At 41.6% G+C, this 21,315-nt stretch overlaps 1 protein-coding gene across 4 annotated transcripts in view; it reads left to right on the top strand.

Annotated features, from left to right (window-relative positions):
* DENND5B (DENN domain containing 5B) overlaps nt 1–21,315 on the top strand; it is a 109,337-nt gene that overhangs the window by 34,041 nt on the left and 53,981 nt on the right. For 2 of the 4 annotated variants that reach the window (XM_064737544.1, XM_064737558.1), the window contains exons 2-4: nt 10,356–10,421; nt 15,003–15,112; nt 20,186–20,852. In XM_064737544.1, the coding sequence (XP_064593614.1) occupies nt 10,356–10,421; nt 15,003–15,112; nt 20,186–20,852 (843 nt within the window). The remainder of the gene's footprint in view (nt 1–10,355; nt 10,422–15,002; nt 15,113–20,185; nt 20,853–21,315) is intronic. The other 2 variants (XM_064737552.1, XM_064737565.1) reach the window with 1 other exon arrangement.

Below are 21,315 nucleotides of genomic sequence, written 5' to 3'. Positions count from 1 at the left end.
AATTGCTTTCCCCAGTGCAGTTGTTGGATTCTGCAGGGGCCCATTTTTCATGCTCAGTTATGGGCAGTGTGCTCTGCTGATGGCCAGCGGCTTCAGGCTGTTATCCTGAAATTGCCACCTCTTGCTATTCCTTATGTAAGAGGTGATATTTTTTTTAATTCAGGGCATTTGACAAGTTTGGCCCCCCTTGCTGTGGGAGCACAGATGGCAGCTAAAGGGATGCTGGAACGATTTCACTCGTACCTTGGTGATGGCAAACTGGGTTTCAGGAGAGAGTGGCAAGACTCTGCAGATCTGTTAGAACATCTCCTGTGTCTCTGGCAAATGTGGAAGGGGTTTGATGCTCCCTGTGATGGCCAGTGCTGAGGTCAGAGGTCCTACTTGCTTACTACACTCTCCTGATTGATTTTGATGTCAAAAAACTGTCCAGATTTTCATGTTGGACTCTCTGCCTCTTCGGCCTCAGGGCATCCTGTGAGAAGTGCAGAGTTGTTCTTCTTGTCAGGGAATTAATTCTTTATCTTCAAGTAGAAGGGCCCTTCAGGAAAACTCATAGAATGTTAGAACAGTTTGGAAGGGGCCTTAAAGATCATCTAATTCCAACCCTCTTGCCATGGGCAGGGACACCTTGCACTAGAACAGGTTGCTCAGAGCTCCTTCCAACCTGCCCTTGGACACTTCCAAGGATGGGGCATCCACAGCTTCTCTGGGCAACCTGTTCCAGTGGCTCACCACCCTCACAGTGAATTTGAGCTGGTGCAGCTCCTTTCTCCATCTCAAAGACTACCTGTGTTTCAAGTTTTGTATATGCCCAGCTTGCATAGCCCAGGGATCTGAAGAAAGGGACAGCTTGGACTTGAAATGTCTGGAGGTGCAGCAATTTCCAAATTCATGATCTGACTTTGGGAGTTTTGTTTTCTGTTGAGGATCTTTGTAAAGCTTTGTGTTACTTTTTGTTTGGAATACCCAGTACTGTAGTTTCCTTACTGAACTATGATCTTTCTTAAAAGAGTAATTTTGAAAATAGTAAATAAAAGGTTAGGGAAAGGGAAAAACTGACCTTGGTCAGAACAGAAGTCAGTGCTTTTGTTTCTACAGGTTAACATATGGTTGCAATTAAATGCTTTTCAAAACAGAAAATAAAGACTTAGGAAGCATCAGTTATTTTAGACAATATTGGTTTTTATGGCTTCCTTGACATGCCCTGACAGTTCAGGGAGATGCAGCAGTGTAGATGTTTGTCTAAGAAAGTGCAAACCTCTCAGATTCCACGTGGATGACTATTGCAGGGTCATGTGAGTGTGTGTGTGTGTTATCATTTGGGTAAGGCAATTGCCCTTTGATCTAACCTGGAGAGGAGCTGTACCTGTGTGGGGCTCAGGTTTTGCTGCCATCACCTCACCTGCTCAAGATCTCCTCCTGTGGGCTGCATCAAAATCCATCAGCTCTTGAGGCAGGGAGAAAGCAGTGGAGAGATGGGAAGTGACATGGATTAGTGTCTTTAGTGCAGGATGGATACATCTTCCTCCTTCACTGTAAAATCCAAGTGTTCTGACCTGAATGAAACAGGGCTCACTGCTTAACCTACAGCCTAAAGCAGCTTTGTTGGGATGCTCCAGTGTAAGAAGGGAAGCAGGAAGGGTGAGAAAGATCTCTGGATGAACACACCAAATAGTTGAGATCTCCAGGATGGGTGGCAGAAGCGTGTTTCTTTAGGGAGGCAATAATTTGGGAAGGGGTTAACCAGGAGCACCACTAGAACACTCAGTTCCTCAGGCTGTTTATAAATGTATACTCTGATGCTGCAAAATACAGATTCAGGTTGAAGTTTCATATTTCTGCATTAAAATAAGTCACATTCAGGCTGTCATAACAGTATAAACAGAGAATCAACCTTGCTGAATTCAAAGCCTGGGGTGAAGTCCTACTTTAGCAACCAGCTTTTTTCAGAGGCATAAGAAGCATGTTTTGGAAGCTTTGTTGTTTTGCCTCATAAATAAGTTTAGCCAGAAGTTCAGTGTTTTGAAATTTTTTCATGACCCTTGAATTTGCAGCTGTAGGATGTATGTGAGTGCTCAGATTCCTTTAATCTCATACATACATAGTGGTTTTAATTTCAAAGGGGAATTCTGTTCCCCACATGCACTGCCTGTTCTTGTGACAGCTTGGAGACCAGCCCTGTGGGATCTCAGCACCTCAGGACTGAGGTGCCGAGTCACCGAGACCACCCTTGGGGGGCTCGGGAGTCCTGGAATGTTGCCAGAAGTGTCTGGTGGCTGGACTTTGATCCTACACGGGAGACGACACCTGTATGAGGATAGGAGGACTTCACCGGGGTGAATGGTGAAGGGATTAGTTAATTAGAGGGTGAGACACAGGGTTTAGGATTTATGTACAGGGGGGTTTAGAGAAGTAAGATGGAGGAATTGGGGCGTGTCCTGTCCTTCTTCTTCTTCTTCTTCTCCTCCATCTTCTTTGGTGATGGTGGCACTTTGGGATTGGTCATTACTGAAAGTGCACCGGACAATAAAAATAAAAAGGATTGGGGAAAAATGATAAATATTGTACACGTAACCGTGGGTATAAAGATAGGTGACTGTCCGGAGGGCTACACAGTGTGCTCATGGCTGACTGCTGAGCAGACCTCTGTCGGGCCGAAAGAAAATCTTTTAGATAAACAATTAATAAACATAAAAACCGAAAGAAGAACTGAAGCCTCTTCTCGTCCTTTGATACGCGGGCTGCCCCAAGGCCACTCCGGGCCTTTCCAGGCCCTTCAAACAGCCGAAAACCGGACACAGCCCCATTGGACTGATTGCCTGTATACATGTGAAACCCTTGAAATATTCATTATAGTCTGTGGTAATTTACTATTAGTGAATCATCTTACAGTCCTTACCAAGAAGGTATTTTTTATTTTCATTCTGATAGTAAAACTACAGAGTTTATTTTAGCAAATATCCAGTAATACTTGTGCTCAGGTATCCCCTGCTTAGCTTATTGCTAACACCTGTGTAACTGCTGAAATCTGTATCATTTGTTGTCACAAATATCATTTAGTTTGGGTCTTTGTTCTTGTATGTGCTTCCCATTTAAATATGAAAAAAAATGTTTCTTTAATGTAAATATTTAATGTAATGCACACAGACCTGTTAACCTTTGCATGCAGGAGGCATCCATCAGGGATGCTCCTGGTGTGTATTCTGCAGGTTACAGAATAAATCACCACCAACCTGTCAAACCCTGAAGAGGTATGCAAATGCCTGCGTCTCTTTAATCTGACATGTGTGGATGCTGCCTGATTTGAGATGGGAATTTTAATCCCACAGGAGCTCCTGATGCTACTGCATTGCTGTGAGGAATTAGGAGCCAGCTGGTGTCCAGGTTTGGGGACTGCCTCTGTTGTTGCTCAGGCCATTTTGTGGAAGACCCCAGGTGCTTTTATCCTGGAGCATTGTTCCTGCTTTTCCCCTTTCTTTGTGGGGAAGGGAGTGTGCACATGTGTGTGGTTGTGAATACACTGCATGATGCTCTTTCTTACACAGAGAAGTGATCTTGAGTTGGTGGGCTTATGTTTTATGGGGAATGTTGAGTGGGGACTATTGAAACCTATCCTCAAGCACCCAAAATTACTCTTTTCTGCCTTGATTTGAAGGCATAACAACTTTTCTAAAGCAAAATCACAATACTCTTGGTTTTTTTGCAACAGGATGTTCAGATTTAGCTGTTCTACACTTCACACCAAGACACCACTACATTCAACTGTGCTGCTACACCCATAGATTGTGTTAATTTTCTTTCAGTTGTGTTGCTACACCCAAACATTGTGTTAATTCTCTCTCCTTTTGTTTGCACTTCCTTGCATTTTTTAGACCTTCCAGGCTTTGTACAGTCACAGAAACCATAGGTACTAAAGTGTGTTCAGCTCTGGTCTGTGGCTAATCCAGCCTTGATCTGCTCAGTGTGAAATGCTCCGTTTCTAATGTGTAATTTTGTAACAGCTACTGAGGCTCCAAAACAGCATGGCATGGTTCGCCTCATTAGGTGAAGCATTTTATTTAAATCCATAAAATTCCACTTTATGCCAAAGGAAGGTGTAAAATACTATAACATGTGTTGTGCAGAAATAACAGGAGTTGTGTGCAATGGCCAGGAGGGTTCTGGTGTCTGCTTGAGGTAGCTCTAAAAGCCTTGGTTTTCGAGTAGATCTGGAGTTGGTGACAGCTCATGCTTATGTAAAAAATTAGAGCAGCAGTTACCTGTCTTCTACCTGTGTATTTTTAGCATGCCAATCAACCTGGGATCCAGGCACCCAAAGATTAGTGGATTAGTGGTGAAGAGGAAACATTTGCTTAAATGCCAAGTAATTTTAGATTTGTTTAGATCTCTCCTCTCTGCTGCTTTCATCTCTACTAAGAGGGCACTGACTAATAGGTAAGACATGCACTTTAGTTGAGAGTGTGCTTCAATTTCTTACTCTCCTTTCTGTGTATTCTCTTTGTCCTGCTGGCTCTCTTCAACCCAGTTTCAGGCCAGGAATTGCTCCCTGTTCCCTTTTGTGGCTCTCATGAGCCTTTTTAGCTTTAGGGTCTAAAAACATCCCTGAAACGTATGCCGTTCTTAAATGACTATCTGTTGATAGAGGGTTTTTCACTGGAGTGGCTGTAGAAATGTGAGGGGAGAAATGATCAAACACTGGTTTTCATTGCTGGGCTTTGGCAACAGCGGTACTTGAAAGACAGAGAGCCTTTTGCACTTTTCTGTGTTCTTTAAGAGATCTTGTTGATGGCAGTGGAAGGTGTATCCTGGGGTTTAAAGCTGGATTGTTGGGAGAGCAAGCAACCCCAAAATACACCTGAGAGAAAATGCAGCAGAAACCTTGAAACAGTGTTTTTGAGGCACAAGGGCTGCACTTGCAGAATTGTCTTCATTTCCAGATGTCTCTGGGGACAAGTGGGACTGGGGAAGAAAGGATTTGAGGCACATGGGCATTTGTGAGCTGTACCCAGACACAATTACTCTTCTGGCCTTTTCAAGTGAGATCCTTCTTTCCACAGATGCTTTGGCACCTAATACTCCCCAAGGCTTTAAGGGAAGCCAAAGGATTTTGGTTCTGGCAGTCTTTGTAGGGACCTGAACTAAATCTAGAGGCATGGTAGAAATGATGCTGTGCTTTGAGTTTTCCACCTGGAATCTAGTTTGGATCCAGAAATTGTTTGTCCAAGCCTTTGGATTTGAATCCTGAAACTTTACAGTGACCTGGTGATTGGGTCCTGGTGTCAGCTTTCTGTATTTTCAGTAAACTTGGAAACCAGCCACAAAATTGGCAGGAGTGATAAAGCTTAAATCTGGTGGTTTGTACTTCATCTGAAATAGAGCTCTGTGGCAATGTATAAAACCTAAAGCTGTATCTAACTCATCTAACTAGTAATGATTTACTTAAGGTTTACACAAGCATAAAGAATATTCTTCATGTGGCTTACATGCACAATCACTGTGCACTGATGCACTTAATGATCCCTTCTGTAAACTTCAGATTGTAAATTCGGCTGCTGTTGTCTAACACCTGTAGAGATGTTCATGGGGTAGTTACAACTGATCTTTCTTTCAAGATGATGTTTTTGCCTTTTAATAATGTTCTAACACTTCTAGTTGACAAAATTCCATTTCCCCCCCCAAAGCTAACAACTGCATCATCCAGCATGGTGTCTAAATGCCTTGGTGCTTTGGTGACAGCTTTGCCCACTTTCAAAGCATTTGCAGCAATATGCTGAATCTCCACTTACTGTGGTCCAGCTGGGTTGAAGCAGCTGAGAGAAGTCTGCAAACTGAAATGGTTTGCAGGTAGCTCTTTAGTGGAAGTATCAGCTTTTAAAGATGAATGTGGCTGTGTGGGCAGCATATCCTTGTCTCTGCAGCTCCATTCTTGCTTGCCACCCTTCTCCATCCGGAAGCTCTGGTAGTTTCAAGCCTTGCCTGAGGGTTCTTGTGACTTTTCAGTGTGCAGAAGGTTTTTGTCTTCTGAAAGGATTGCTTTGTTGAAAACTGGTGGAAGACTGGCTCTTGGAGATTGTCATAAGGCCAATTCCTTATTGGCAGCAACTTTTATAGCAGTTGCTCAAAACTCCCTAAATAAAGTTTGTGCTACACAAGGGAGTGCTTCTACTTTATGCCAGTGAAAGGGCCTTGTTGGCTGCTAGCAGTAAAGTTCTTTCTTTGCCTGACCCTTTTCTCACCAAGACCACATATTAACTAAGTTTTTATGAAGCTAGCAGCTGCAGCCTTTGGCAGGTGACAGCTGCCTTCTTGTAACCCTGTGCTTGTAAAGGGTGTGCAAAAGATGTAACTCACTGCAGTGGGGAGCCACTTCTGGGCCCAGCCTTTCTAAATCTTCCTTTTGCCCCACTGAGGAACCCATCTGTGTAAACCTCACAGGTGTGGGCCTGCTCTTCAAAGGGCTGCAGTGAGACTGTCCCTTCTCAGGGTGTTGTCGGTGTCCATCTTGTGTGCCAGGGTTGGGCTGTGGAATGTGCTGTTGGAAGAAGAATCTTCCTCAGAAACTGTGGATAGCTTCTTTCTGATGCATGCTTATGTGGGCAGTGCTGAGTAAAAAACCAACCAGGGTCCCTTGCATCCTCGGTGTGGCTCAGCACATCAAGGGATAGCTCTTGGCAACATCAGCAAGGAAGGGCTTCCTTTAATCTGGGGAAATCCCAGGGGAAGGTTGCTGAGTCCAGGGAACTGAGCTCTCAAGCTTGTGTGAGGTAGATAAAAACAAGGCTTAGCTGGGTTTAGATGGGTATTAAAGCTGCAGTGTGGACATCTTCATGCTCTGTTGATGTCAAAGTTATTTGGTGCTGAAAATGGTCCAGGTGAGATTAAACTTCTTCCTTTTCTTGTACTGATTTACAAGCTGAGCTTAATTTGGGCGGCAGGAGATGTTCTATAAATGCATTTTTGGTGAAATTGCTTCTGACTTCAAGTAACAAATCACCCGAAACTTGCCTTCCTGATGAATGGAGATTAATATGAGTGCATGATGTATGTGCATTGCAGAGTGGTTTAAAAAATCCCTAATTTAACAGCCCAGTTTAAAATGGACTGGATTTATAAAAATAAAACTGTGTGTCCCTGTCTTAAAAAAGCCCCAAAGCAAAATTTTCTGAAAAGCTCCCCTTTCTTTCCTGCATTGTTGCACACAAACCTGAACAGTAGTAGTATAGGGATTTTCAGGATGATAGGTTCTACTTGTGTGTGGGGTTTGGTGGGATTTTTCCCTATCTTTTCTCCAGAAATGCCAACTGTAACAAAGCACATCTTGAGACAAGACTCTGGTACTACCTCTGTAATGTACCTCTACAGTGGAGTAGAGAACAAAACCTATTTTAAGATTCGAGTCAGAAATTATACTGGTGAGACTATTTTCAAAACCAGTCTGAGAATGCAACATCATATTCTAACACAGAAATTAGATGCATTTGAACTTGACCCTGTCCCTGTAAGTGAGTAGAAAGCACAAACATGAAACGTGCTGTGCCAAAGGCCTGACTGGGCACCTGGTCCTGTGTCCTGTCTCTGAAGGGAGGTGAACACATGGAGCAAGGAGAGGGAAACTGGCATTGCAGTGGGTAGGAAGAAGCTGTTCAAGCTTCACAGGAATGTGATGGCTTCTGAAATACTTTCATTTTCTTCATGGTTCAGCCCAGTAGTCAGGTGCCTGTTGCTCCAAAGCCAAGGATCCCCTTGCTGGACAGGCTTTGGCATCCTGCTGTGTTTAAGGACCTGAGCCAGTGTCTTTTTCCTGCTTGAACATTTGTCACTCTGCCATCATTAATGTTCTTTTGGGAACTGAGAGCTGCATTTCAAACTCTTCAGTCTCATATAGTGTCATATCTTGCTCCTGTCCTGTGTAACTGAACAAGGACTTAGCAAGCAGTTTAAGAATTATGATGTATACAACTTCACTTTAAATGAACTTTTAATTGTTGCTTGGATCATTTTCTCTATTAGTAGAAATGCTCATTCATTCTATATCAAGTGTTCAAAAGATACAGCAGGTTTGAATATAAACATGTAACAGAAAAGAAAATATGCCACTGGTATGTGACCAGGATAGGCCAACGATCTCTGGGACATGTTTTCCCAAGATTGGGAGCCCATACTTGTAAAGGAAGTATGAAAAGTATAGTGAATTCCACACCTTGATTTCTAGAGAAAATAAAGGCCCAAAGTATAAATAATTCCCTGTACTTATAAGTACAGGTCTGGTTTTATACCTGCTCCGCTGTTGCCTTCAGCCTTTGCAGACAGACTCCAAGGTAATTGTGTAGGAGCACCATGCCTTGGGCACCTGTTTATTAAGCTCCACCTGCTCCACTGCAAAAAATCACCCAAACTGACCTAATTGGTTTTTTTTTTTTATTTGACAAGATTATAATGCAATTTTGGTGTAAAAGGGATGGGGTAATTCATACTTACTCACTAATGTAGTGACATGTCTGTGATCTCTTGGCAGCTGGCACCTGGGGCTATTTTAAGACTGACAGTGTTGATGCTGTATAGTGTTATTCAGTAGGCAAACAGTTTAGTATTTTAATCAAGGACAGAAGGAAGAGATTATGGCAAACTAAATTTCTCATTTTAAAAATTTCTCATTTTAAAAGCCCTTTCCTCTTTATATAGACATACAATTACATGTTTATGTGAACAAATCTCCTTTTTAATAGAATTTTTTAAATACTGCACCTTTTCCAAGTGTAAGTAATTTGTGGCACTAATAGTGCTTCATGACATTTTGTTTGTGTAAAGAATTAGGTGGTGCAACACAGAAGAGTGTCCATAGCTCTGTGTTTTTATCCTTGCTGGCAATTTGACTTCCTGTGCAGGAGTTTTTACATCACTTCTGGGGGTGCTTAGCCATGTGACTGATGATAATAAATGGTCAAAGTGCTGAAATGGGCATCAAACCGGAGCCTGTCCTGGAGCATCTGGTTATACATTGTTTCATGGTTGCTCTTTTTCACTCTTCCTATTGCAGCGGTGGCTACCTCTGTGGAAGCTCAGTGCCAAATTCCCTTTGAATAAAAATCTTTAGGGGAGAGCTGAAAGGACAGCCTGGCAGAGAGACTTGTAAAGGTAGTGTGGATATGGGCCATTTAGCAAGAGGCATCTCTCTAGTTTTGACAATTTCATTTCATTTAATACTTACGCAACTTTTAGTTCAAACAGATCAAAATTAGAATGAAATTACTCAAGGCATATGGAGTGGAGAAGCATCATCCTGCAGGTTTGAATGTGGGCTGTCTTCAGGTGCCTCCTAAAGGAAAGAGAAAATTATCCTGAAATACATATTCACATCTGAAAATCTCTGCTGAAAGAACTCCTGTGCCCTCTGCGGAGGGTTGCCTTCCCAAGAAATCTGGCCTTGGCAGAGCTATCTGTGTCCCCTGCACCGGTGTCTGGATTGACACTCAGTAGGAGGTTGTAGCAGAGCCACTCTGAATTTGCACCTAGAGAGTGAATCACCAAAGAGGTCACTGCTATTGCAGCTTTAACATAGGTGCCAGCTCTGTAAAGAGATTGAACTTGAGGAGGATTGTGTGATGCCTTTGTGTGGATGTGACCTTCTTTTGACACAGAAGTGCCAAGGCATCTGTGGAAACATTTCTGTTTGTCTGCAGGAGATGAGCAAGCCAGTTAGAAGAAGCCTCAGTTAGACATGCTAGCAGGAAGCTCTTCCTTTAGAAGTGGTAGCTGTTGCTGGAACACATAAAGTTTGTTCACCCAAGTTCTAAACATAGCTTATTTATTCAAGTCTTAGTCTAAAAACACCCAGTTATGAGACAGAAATGATGAATAGAGCTATTAGGTAACTTCAGTAAGTCCTGAAAATGGTGTGCAGTACAGGATTGAAGGTGTAACAACATAGCTAACAGTATTATCCTATATAAAACTTCTTGGGTTTAGTTCAACACTAGCTGAAGGACTGATGTGTTTTTGCCCCTGATTTTCTCAGGCTCTAGAAGGGCTCAATATGTGAACAAAGATGCCTTTCATAATAGGGAAGCTGTAAAGCAGTGTGTTGTTTGAAGTACTGAGAATTTAATCTTGTTACTAATTTTGACAAGTATTTCTGCCATGTCTGTCATTGCATTCAACACCTCTACAGTAATCCAGTCCTGGAAGGTTTTATTTGTCTTGTGGATTTACCCTTTGCCAGTAGTGGGGGGAAGTGAGATTGTGAGGGGGAATGTTTAATGTCTGATTCATGTTTTTTCCCCTTCCCCAGTAGAATGTATATATTTTCATTTTGTTCATACTTGCTTTTTTTTATTTCTGTTTGTTATGTTGTGTAGTCTTGTACCAATATCTACAAGCAGATCTCCATGGCAAGAGCTCAGACACTGCAGACAAAACCTCAGGTAAAGAGGGGTTAAGGATAAAACAATGATCAGGACCTCTCTATTTCTTTATTTTCAGTCTTCTAACTCCTCTTGAATCAAATTGAAAATCACAGATCCAAATCAAAACCAAACCTCTTGGATTTTTAAATTCTTTTACCTAATTGAAATCAATATTTGGAAAATTTTGTTCTGTTTCTTGAAGCTCTCTTGGCAGATGTGGTTCTCCAGCAAAATCCCACTAGTGATGTCAGTATATTGTCAATATATTGGTGGAGAGGAGACTGTGCTAGATCTCTGTGCATAATAGACTGAACAATATCTTGCATGAGGCCGTTTTTACAGGATACTTACCCAGAAATCTAACAAGGCTTAGTTGTGTGGATTTGTGAATATGGGGAACTGGAAGGTTCAGCTCCACCAAATTTTCTGCTACAGAGACACAAAGTTTCCTGACACATCAGGGAAGCTTATTTTGCAGTCTAGATTTAAAAAGCAATACTGGTGAGGTTCACATAGACACATACCCCCAAAAATTCCAAATAATTTAGATCTATTGATAGGGTACACATCCCCCTATAGTTTCCTGCTTAAATATTATCCATCAATTCCTTTACATATTGGCATACAAAAGGAAGATTAGACACTGCCCTCCTTTTTGGCGGTCCCAGGATGAGGGAAGAGATGAGAATCTTGACTCCATGTTTCAGAAGGTTGATTTATTATTTTATTATAGATATTATATTAAAAGAAAATGATATATTAAAACTATACTGAAGAAAGAGAAGATTTCATCAGAAGGCTAGCAAAGGAAAAGAATGGAAAAGAATGATAAAATCTTATGACTGACCACCGTCCCAAGACAGCTGGACTGTGATTGGCAATTAATTAAAAACAACCACATGAGACAATCAAAGATGGACCTGTTGCATTCCACAGCAGCAGATAATTGTTTTTCTTTTCCTCTGAGGCTTCTCAGCTACTCAGGACAAAAAATCCTAACAAAAGGATTTTTCAGAAAATATGTCCATGACACTTTTCCTCAGCCCCCCAAATTCCACTACTGTCTTACAGACAACTCAGATTTTAAAACTTTGGAATGAAAACTGTTTTGTCTGCCTTGTCCCAGTCCTCCCTTTCTTATAATCTCCATCCTCTGCTGTGAGATTTTGAGAATGTGAAGTCAGAAATAAGAGCTTTGAGTTAGCATGTCCTTGAACTCTGCTCAGCCTCTCCCTGCCGCCTTGGCATCCTGGGGAGGCATGGGAGAAAAGCAGCAAAGCAGTTCTGCACTACTTAAACTAACCAGATCCTGAGCCTGACAATTAACAGCTTGCTTGCTCCCCAGCCAAGCACTGTTATTCCTGTGCCCACATTGTTTTCTCACTCAGACATTGTGTATTATTTGCTTCTTGTGCAGGGTCATCCTGTTATTAAATAAGCTTAACAAAATTCCATCTGCAGGGAGAGGCCATAGCTGGGTGTGCTGAGCACTTTTAATTAGAGGAGGCTGTCACAGATGTGGTCACCATGAGCACTGTGCATAGCTGTGTTCCTCTAAAGGAATAAAAGATATTTTTGTTTCTGTAGTCACAGGCATTCCTGTCTGTGTTCCAGAGCCTGGAAGGAGTGACAGATAGCTGGCATTCCCTGGACCAGAGGGTGGAAGATGCCTCTGCCTATTTGGTACAAAGCTTTGTGTGCCTCTGTCACTGTGACAATAATTGAAACAGATCTGTTTAAACTTGAAGATCACTAAATTTTAATGTAGGATCACACTTATGAAATTCATCATGATTAACAACTTCATGACTGTAGCGGCATTTCCCTAGTAATTCTGTCTTTCATCCAAACACAGATCAGGCTTTTTTTCTAATTTTGAGCAATCTTTTTGTTTAGAAATTAAATTAGCACAGTTTTTTCTTGATCTAGCATCCATTGCTTCACTATTTGCTTTTTATTGAAACTAAATGTCCCTTTAAAAGCCAGCTCCTTAAAGGAAGGCACAAGTTGTTTAAAGAGTACCATTAATAGGATGTAGTATCCAAATGAAATGGAAGCTGAATCTGACACATTTTACACAATTTTTAAAAGTACTTGATTAAAAAAAAAAAATCCTGAATGCAAAAGGATTGAATTCAAACCCAATTTTTAAATTTGCCTCTGAGAGTTGTGCTGTTTGCATGGGCAGCAGGCATCAAATACTATGTTCCTGTCCGTATAGTAGTGTTATATGGCCATTGGTATTTTAGCAAATGGATTCAATTTGCATTTAATACTTGGTTCACTTTAAATGTGCCTTGCTAATCCTGTTTGGAAAGTTAGCAAAGAAGCACTTAGAAGTGTGTGGGAGGTTTAATGGAAATTCACTGTTCATCTGGAGTAACAGCTCTGTGAATTCTCTGTGCCACGTGTGACTCAGCAGTTCAGAGCTACCAAGGCTGTGAAGATCAGGCACCTTTCAGTCCAGATCCCTTCCCTCATGTTTGCCAAGGAGATTCTGCTCCCCGTGGTTCTCTTCCAGCTGCCTGGCTGTTGTGCTCCATGCTTTTCGTCTGGTTTTGCTGAGAATTGGGCTGTTTCCTGCTAGTTTGGGCAAATGATGGCATTTCACCCTCACTCACAGGCTGCTCCTGTCACATCCTTGTATTATTTTTTTTTCTAATTTATGTATCTCCTCTCAAAGCTTGCCCTCCTTGTCTTTCTGTGAGGCAGCTTTGTATGGAGGGTGCAATGTCATGTCCTTTCAAGCTAATGACAGACAGGTTGATTTTACTCCAGTGTGGTGTCTTGGCTCTTTGCTTTTCCCTCATGATCACTGATTGAGAGAATAGCATTTTCTCTATGTGTGTTTTACCTAAAGTTTATATTTTTCTTAAACTACTGGAATGGTAAAATGCAAACATTGCTGAGACTCTATGAAGGTAAGTTTTTTGTGCCATTTATTTTCCTGGATAAAATGAATCCATGTTGTCAGCCTACAGGGACATTTTAACTGCTGGTTTTGGGCAGATGGATTTCTTAAAGTAATACTTATACTTGATAACCAAGTTTTTTTTTCTATTTTTTTCTGTCATGAGAAAGGAAACCTTTAAATAAATTTAAACTTCAGCAGTCACTTAGTGCTAGCAGTAGAGAACTTCATTAAGTCATCCAGATATTCTCTTCTAACTTTTAGTAGAAGCAGCCAAATAAATTTAGCATCAAATACCTGCCTTTCTGCCAAGTCACAGTGGTAAGGTAAACTCCGTTAGATGTGAGAATGATTGAAGAGCTAATTGGGAAATAACCTCGTGCATATTTGTTTGATTATGCAAGCATGTTAATTACTTTTTGATTCTAAGAACTAAAAATGTTGCTGAGTATGTCTAGGTACATACCTGGATAGAAAATTTTTGCTGGCTTTGCTTGGTAGGATCTTTATTTTGCGAAATTTTGGGAAATGGTGGATGACACTGTCTTTAATGGCTCTGCAAAGAACTTTTGGACCAAAATAAGAGGTTATTCTACTGCCACGTTCTGAAATAGAGAAATGATCTCTGTTTTTTGTGTATTTGGTCGGAATTTGTAACTGAGCTTGAGGAGGATCTTTATACATTATCAAATCCTACCATTAAACCTGGCACTGCCTTTTTGCTACTAAAACATATCCCCAAATGCCACATCCACATGTTTTTGAACACTTCCAAGGGTGATGATTCCACTACTATGATGCTGCAATGTGTCTAAATCCTGTGTTCAAAATAAGTGTTGTATAAAAATAACAATACCTTTAAAATCTTAAAGATTACTTGGGATGGAAAAGATTTAAAATCCTTTCTCAGAATGCACTTGCATATTAGTGCTGTGGCAAGAGCTGGTTTTATGTGATAGTGTAATAGATGGTCACTTAATTAATAAATTTTAAGAACTCCTTGGTTTGATTACTGTTCTGCATGCTGTAGACAATCTAGTGGGGAGAACTCCAGTAACAACATCACTGTGAAATGCAGTATTTGTATGCTGATAACTGGATGCATTTCTGCCTGAAGTCTAATTTCAGTCTTCCTCTTTGCACTAGCTGGATTCCTTGTGTGGAGAAAGTAATGTCCTTGAAATTTAATGTAGAAAAAATAAATGTTTAATTTTCACATGATGTAAAAAATATCATCTATAATGAATGCTTGAATAATTTATAATAGCCAAGAGGTGCTCATATTTTTTGTTGACCTTAAAGACAACTTCTGACAAACTTGAGGGAAAGTGCTCTTTAACTGACTGAGTAAAGCTGTCTCTAGATACTCAAGCTGTTGGAGAAGGTCAAGAATCCAGTTGATTGCAAGGTGTTTTTCTGTAAAATTTCAGCAGTGATTTTTCTCTTGACAATACATTTCCATTCTGTAAATACTAAACTGGAAGCTGTGTTGCAACTGCAGTAAGATTTTGTGGGAAGGAGGGTAAGGTCAGACTGAATGGGAATCTTTTCTGTTTCTCTTTTAAAAGTAGTACCTCTGAGAGTCAAAATGTCTATCAGATTTGATTAAGAAAAGAAAAGAAAACCCAAGTCAGCTCTCTCTGAAGCCTCGGTGCTGTTTCAAGTCATTATTTCTTCATTTGTTGCAGGAGAGAATTTTGACCAGAGTCCCCTAAGAAGAACCTTCAAGTCCAAAGTTTTGGCTCATTATCCTCAGAACATTGAGTGGAACCCCTTTGACCAGGATGCTGTCAACATGGTAGGTAGAGAAGAGCTCTCTTCCCAAATTGTTACCCACAGCATTGGCTCTCAAGAGATTCCTGGGTTGTTTCCAACCAGCTCTTGTGATGCTCTTGTGGCTGTGCTGCTTCTGCTGGGACTAAGAGCACTCACTGGGCATGCTGCATGGAAAGCTGCAGAGGAAGAGGTGTTGTGAAAACACAGGATACTTTCAGGCACAACAAAAGCAAAGTGCTGCGTTCGCTTGTTAGTTCTGAGTGTGCTGCGTGATCAAACAAGTCCAAGCAGCATCCCAGGGACTGGTTGAGAAGGGGTGGGGTCACCTAGGATAGCAATCCCCCGGTGGGAAGGAGGGAAACCAAGGAATTTTTAAGATCCTGATATCCATGTGAGGTTTTGGAGCACAAAACACCTGGATTCTGCAGACAAGGGAAAGAGCAATCTTTGTGCAGAAGCTGGAATTTAGTTAAACCACAGCTTTTGCTGCTCGTCACTTTTGATGGCAGCTCTGCACTTGTACATCTCCTGTACATCTCTTTCCTCTCAGTTATATTTGATGTGAGCATTTGTGTGGCTGAGCCCCATGGACTGGGAAAGGAGGGGGGAAACAGTTCCTGGAGTGGAGGCAGTGACAGCTGAAAGACTGATAATCCACTGGGAATTTTTCTGAAGAACTGGTAATTAAAGGATGATTCCAAAATCACCAAAGCACTTGTTAAGAACATAACCTGACAAAAACAATAGATATTTGAGCTTCCCAGTACAGAAAATGCCATATGCTTCTTAATTTAAGAGTAATCAATTGTTGTGACAGTAACACTGAACAATATTGTAGCTGTTTTCAAAAATGTGAGTTGTGTCTAAGTCAACATTGGAAAATTAGGGAGGGCCTTCCCCCAGTCTAGGTTAGATGAGCTTTGCATTTGAGCAAGGCAGGACAGCACATCACCTGCTTCAAAACAGAGTGACCTCATTGTGTGGTGCAAGTGAGAAGTCTGGAGAATCTCCTGGCCCTCACCCAGCAGATGGAGAGGTGGGGAATATGTAAAACCCACATTAAGTTGGCTTTTGTAAATGCAAAAAATGCATTTGGAACTTCCCTGCAGTCATGGAGATGTCGAAATCTGCCGCTCATCTCAATTTCCACTGAATTTTATTTTTAGCATTCTGACAGATATTTAACAGGAAGGCACAGGAGCTGGGAGCAGCAGTGACACAGAGAGCTGATACTGTGGCCCTGCACTTGCACAGAAGGGCAGAGATGAGCCTGGCCACTCCCTCTGCCTGTTGACAGCTGGGGATTTGTGTCTTCTGCTTCCAAATGTGCACTGCTGGATTTGGGGTGGTATTTGGGCTGGTCTCCCGATCACTGTGCTGATAGAGAAGGCATGAAGGATTCAGAGCAATGCTTTGTCAGCAGTTAAGATGGTAATAGCTCAACTGCCAAGGTTATTTATGCCTTTTAGTTCTGCCTTTGCGTTGGGGGAGTTCCAGTATGAAGTAATGAGGGGTGTGCAGCAGGAATAAAGCAGCTGGAATTGCTGTGTTATTTGTCTCTCACATTACAGTGGAGAATGTCTAATATTCATGAAGTGTGATCACAGTATTGGACAAAAATGGAATGCTAAAACCAGCAAGAGACCTATTAGAATAATTGAACTGAGCTGCCTTGAACACATCTTTCATTTGCAATGTGTCTTGGAGAAAAAGAAAGCATTTACGAACAGCAGCAGTATTTAATGATCTTTTAAATTATCTTTTGGAAAACTTCTTTATTGTTTTGATCTGAAACATCATTTAACGTAATACCCACCTCCACAGAATCTCTTGAGGCAATTATTGGCCTTTCTGATCTTGCCTTGCTGTATTAGTTCTGCCTATATGTTTGCTTTATGTGAGCTTCCAGAAGCAATTTTCCTCAGAGAAGAAAATGCATAAATCCTTGAAGGGTAACTTGTGAGAACTCTGTTTGCTGGATGCCTAAGGAATTTCAATTGCCTTCTGGAACCATCCTGTTGTTTTAAAAATAGCCCCCTGAAGTTCCAGCAATCAAGCTGCAAAGGAGTCATGTTTTCGCTCTGTTTCAAAGTATATGTCAAAGTACAGAGTTCCCTTTAATAGGAAATTGTGTCTCTCCCCCTGCTGCTTTTTGTGGTTTTCCCTGCATAACCTCACACACCATCTTCTGTGGCCATTCTGCAAGTAAGTGTTGTACCAAACTAAAATTGTCAGTAAAGAGATACAGAAATTTTTAGAATATTAGAGCTTCCTATTTTAGCCCTCTGATTCACCAAGGTATATAAATCTTTGCCTGTATTTCTGAAACTCGAGGAAGCATTATCTGTTTAATGTCTCATGTACTGAAATAAAAGAACTAGAGGTTCCCTGGTGGAATTTGAAGGAGCAGGCTTTAACGCAAACAAAAGCAAAGTATCTTTCTCTTCACCCCCTCGCCCACAGTGTGGCTTGGGTATGGAGCTTGCTGCCACAGAATGTTGTGAACATGAGAAAGAGGTAGAGGCTTAAAAAGTGAAAGATTTAGTGGAGAAGAGGTGAATCAGTGCTGGTGGGCAGTGGTCCAGAGGGGACCTTTGGGTCAGAAATACCTGCAAATGATATTGGGAGAAGGAGGAAGGGATTATGAGGGGGTATGTGTCCTGCCTCTGTACTTGGGGAAAGGGTATCTCCTGCTCAGGACTTCAGAGACTGATTATGGATTAGCTGATACCTCTTTATCTATCCTGGTGCAGCTTCCTTTTGTTTTTACAAACCATCTTGGTTATAAGCCTTATTGCAAATCTGGTGTAATTCCACAGTTTTCTGCTGATGGATACCTTTAAATACAAATAGTGAAGTGAAACCAAAATCCTGTCCTTTGATCAGTAATCTTGGATAGTTTTCAGTATTTATACAAAGATGCAATGCAGGTGACTGACTGTGTTCTCAGCATTAGTGAGCCAGATTCATACCAGCAGGCTAAAATTTCACCCCCCCTTAGCACATCCCAAGCTTCTCTCCAACACTCTCCTGTGGCATGTGTGACACAGATGAGATGGGAAGTGATTGATGTCCGAGGCACTAAGATGAAAGTTTTCATGCATTAACTACAAATTCAAAGCTTTCTGTATTGCTGGAAAATGATTACAGGCTCTTCCTTTTGATCTTAGCTTCTTAAGTGACTCCTGGTCATTCCTCCTGTCTCAGTTCTTCCCATCTTTTTTTTTTTTTCCTCTGCTTTTTCCTGTGTCCTCTTTTAGGTCTAACAACAGCAGGAGTCTCTGAGCCAAGGTTTGCAGCCAGGGTCTTAAAAGGTCAATATTCTGCATATGTCAAGTTGTGGCTGAAACTTAATAGATGGGCATCCCTTTGTGTGTGCTTACCCAGTACATAAAGGACAAGGGAATAATAATTAAGGCTTGGAGGAAGTTTATTTAACCAGCCTTCTGAAACAGTCTCAGCTGATCTGAATTTTCCTGATGCTTATCTGTGCCTGATTGTAATAGTATATCTAATTTGCTTGTCCAGGTATTTTTCTGTAAAGTGAAGAAAATTTCATCTCTGATAGCTTTGAGATTTAAGCCTATGATTTCAGCCTGGTTGGCTTTGATAAGGCTTACAGCCATCATTGAAATAAAGAAATAAATTTTTATTAAGCTAGCCTGCCAAAAAGTGAGGTTAAGAGAGATATTTATTGTGGAGAATAAATTTAAATAAAGTGTGAAACAAGCATTTTTTACTACTTTATTGGAGAAGCCTTAACCATGGCACTGCTGTTAATGCCTCAATAAAAAAGCTCTTGAATAAAAATGTGACTGCTCTTCAGAAACAGTTCAAGCTGCAATTTCATGGTTTGTGTCAGCAAAGCCCATCAATTGAATTAAATTCTTCTGCCTACTCTAGGCTACTTATTTCCCTACACATTACCTTTTGGAGCAATACATAAGAGCTGTCCTAGATAATTTAGGGGCCTGATAGCCGGTTGTGGAGTCTGGACCACTTGCCTAATTGCCAGCTTTACCAGGCTCTTGAATGGTCTCTGCAAGGTGCACTGCTGAAGTTCAGGGTAGGATGTGCCTGAAAATATCTAGTTATTTCTTCTGACCTCTTCCAGCATCAGAGAAGTTTACTCCTGCTCAAGATGAGACATTAGGGGATGCACTCAGCTGTGTCTAGGTTTACGTACCGTGGTAAAGTTGGCTTCTACTGTTGCCTTTTTTGAAAAGGAACCTTTGAAGGTTCTCCTTCTCTTCTTTCCTTTTATTTCTTCAGGTGATAAAAATAAAGCTACAGTCCTTTGTTTATAAATATACTTATTTAACTAGAACATGAGCAGTTTCCTGGTGATACACAATTCAAGCGAGTTTTGCTGGATGTTTGTTATTTTTTGTTAGATGGTTGATAGCATTCCCAAAGAATGTCTGGAAAAATGCCTTGATTTATCACTAGGGCCATGCTTCAGAGAAACACCCAGTGTAACAGAATCATTGCAAGGGATTTTGCAGAGTGGTAAATCAAAAATGAGGCTTTCATAGATTTTGGGTGTTTCCCTCCCTGCCCCTCCTTTTACCCAGTCTAAGCTATTTGGTAGCACTTAGAGAAGAAAGTAAATGTAATAGCTGCCAGTCAGCTGGGGTTTGGTTTGTTTGTTGTTTTCTTCCCCCAGAAAATTAGGGAAGATCAAAGAATTCCAAGAAGTCTATGTAATTTAAATCCAGTGGTATAAGATGCTTCCTTCAACTCTCTGATTTTAGAGTACTGTGGGCATATATATGCAAATGAGAGCAGAGCTGGATGTTTTTATGATGCTTAAATAAATGGGACAAAGACCATTCAGTAGTGAAAACAGTTTCAGCAAGTAATGAAAATGAGTTGTAATGACTTAATGGATGGATTATTTTGGAGGGTGCTTTCCTTTCTGCAGTCATGTCTCTCTCTTAAGTCGCATTAGTCGTTTTGTTCTTGGATACTTTTTTTTAAAAGCTAAGTGGCTTGTTGTGAGGCGGGGGATGAAAACAATGTGCCTGCACAGCAAAAACAGCAAAATAAAATTGTGTCTTAGATAACTCTGTCTATTTCTTTTCTCCTCTCTTAGCTGTGTATGCCCAAGGGGCTGTCGTTCAGGACGCAGGCGGACAACAGGGACCCGCAGCTGCACTCGTTCATCATCACCAGGGAGGACGGCTCCCGCACGTACGGCTTTGTGCTCACCTTCTACGAGGAGGTCACGAGCAAGCAGATCTGCACAGCCATGCAGACGCTGTACCAGATGCACAATGCAGAGCAGTACAGCAGCGTCTGCGCCTCCTCCTCCTGCAGCATGGACTCCCTGGCCAGCAGCATCGACGATGCCGACGCCACATCCCTCGCCAAGCTCCAGCGCTACAACTCCTACGACATCAGCAGGGACACGCTCTACGTCTCCAAGTGCATCTGCCTCATCACCCCTCTGCCCTTCATGCAAGCCTGCAAGAAGTTCCTGATCCAGCTCTACAAGGCAGTGACCTCCCAGCAACCTCCCCCTCTGCCCCTGGAGAGCTACATCCACAACATCCTCTACGAGGTGCCCCTGCCGCCCCCGGGCAGGTCGCTCAAGTTTTATGGGGTTTACGAGCCCATCATCTGCCAGAGACCTGGCCCCAACGAGCTGCCCCTCTCTGACTACCCTCTGAGGGAGGTCTTCGAGCTGCTGGGCCTGGAGAACCTGGTCCAGGTCTTCACCTGTGTTCTTCTGGAGATGCAGATCCTTCTGTACTCACAAGGTGGGCACTCATCCGGCCATGTCTGTTTCCAGCAGGCAGTTTCTGGGCAGCTGCAGCCACAGGAACGTGTAGAATTTCATGTTATATGGAGCTAAGGGTTGATTTTTGAAATGTGAGAATGCCTTGAAAAAATGAGAGAAATGAGTGTGTCCTAATGAAAGCACTAAATAATTGTTTCCTCCAGGCAGTCTAGGTGCTGCTTGTTTAATTATGCATTGTATTTATCACTTGTGGCAGCTAGCAATTGAATACATTTGATTATTATCCTCACACTGCCCTTGATCATGTAAGACAGCATGAAATTAATCCTGTCTTCTTCAGAAATACCAGTAGAAAATAATAGATCTTGCAGAAGACACTCTTGCTGCTACTTTGTTTTTCAAATTTCAGCAGCATATTGAAGTCTAGTGTAATTTCCTGCCTCCCATACGATTCATATGTTCTTGTTAAAATATGATTTTAG

Source organism: Zonotrichia leucophrys, chromosome 1A (assembly GCF_028769735.1).
Source record: "Zonotrichia leucophrys gambelii isolate GWCS_2022_RI chromosome 1A, RI_Zleu_2.0, whole genome shotgun sequence".
NCBI lineage: Eukaryota > Metazoa > Chordata > Aves > Passeriformes > Passerellidae > Zonotrichia > Zonotrichia leucophrys.
Note: the sequence above shows the minus strand (reverse complement) of the source record. Positions and strands in the feature narration are given on the sequence as shown.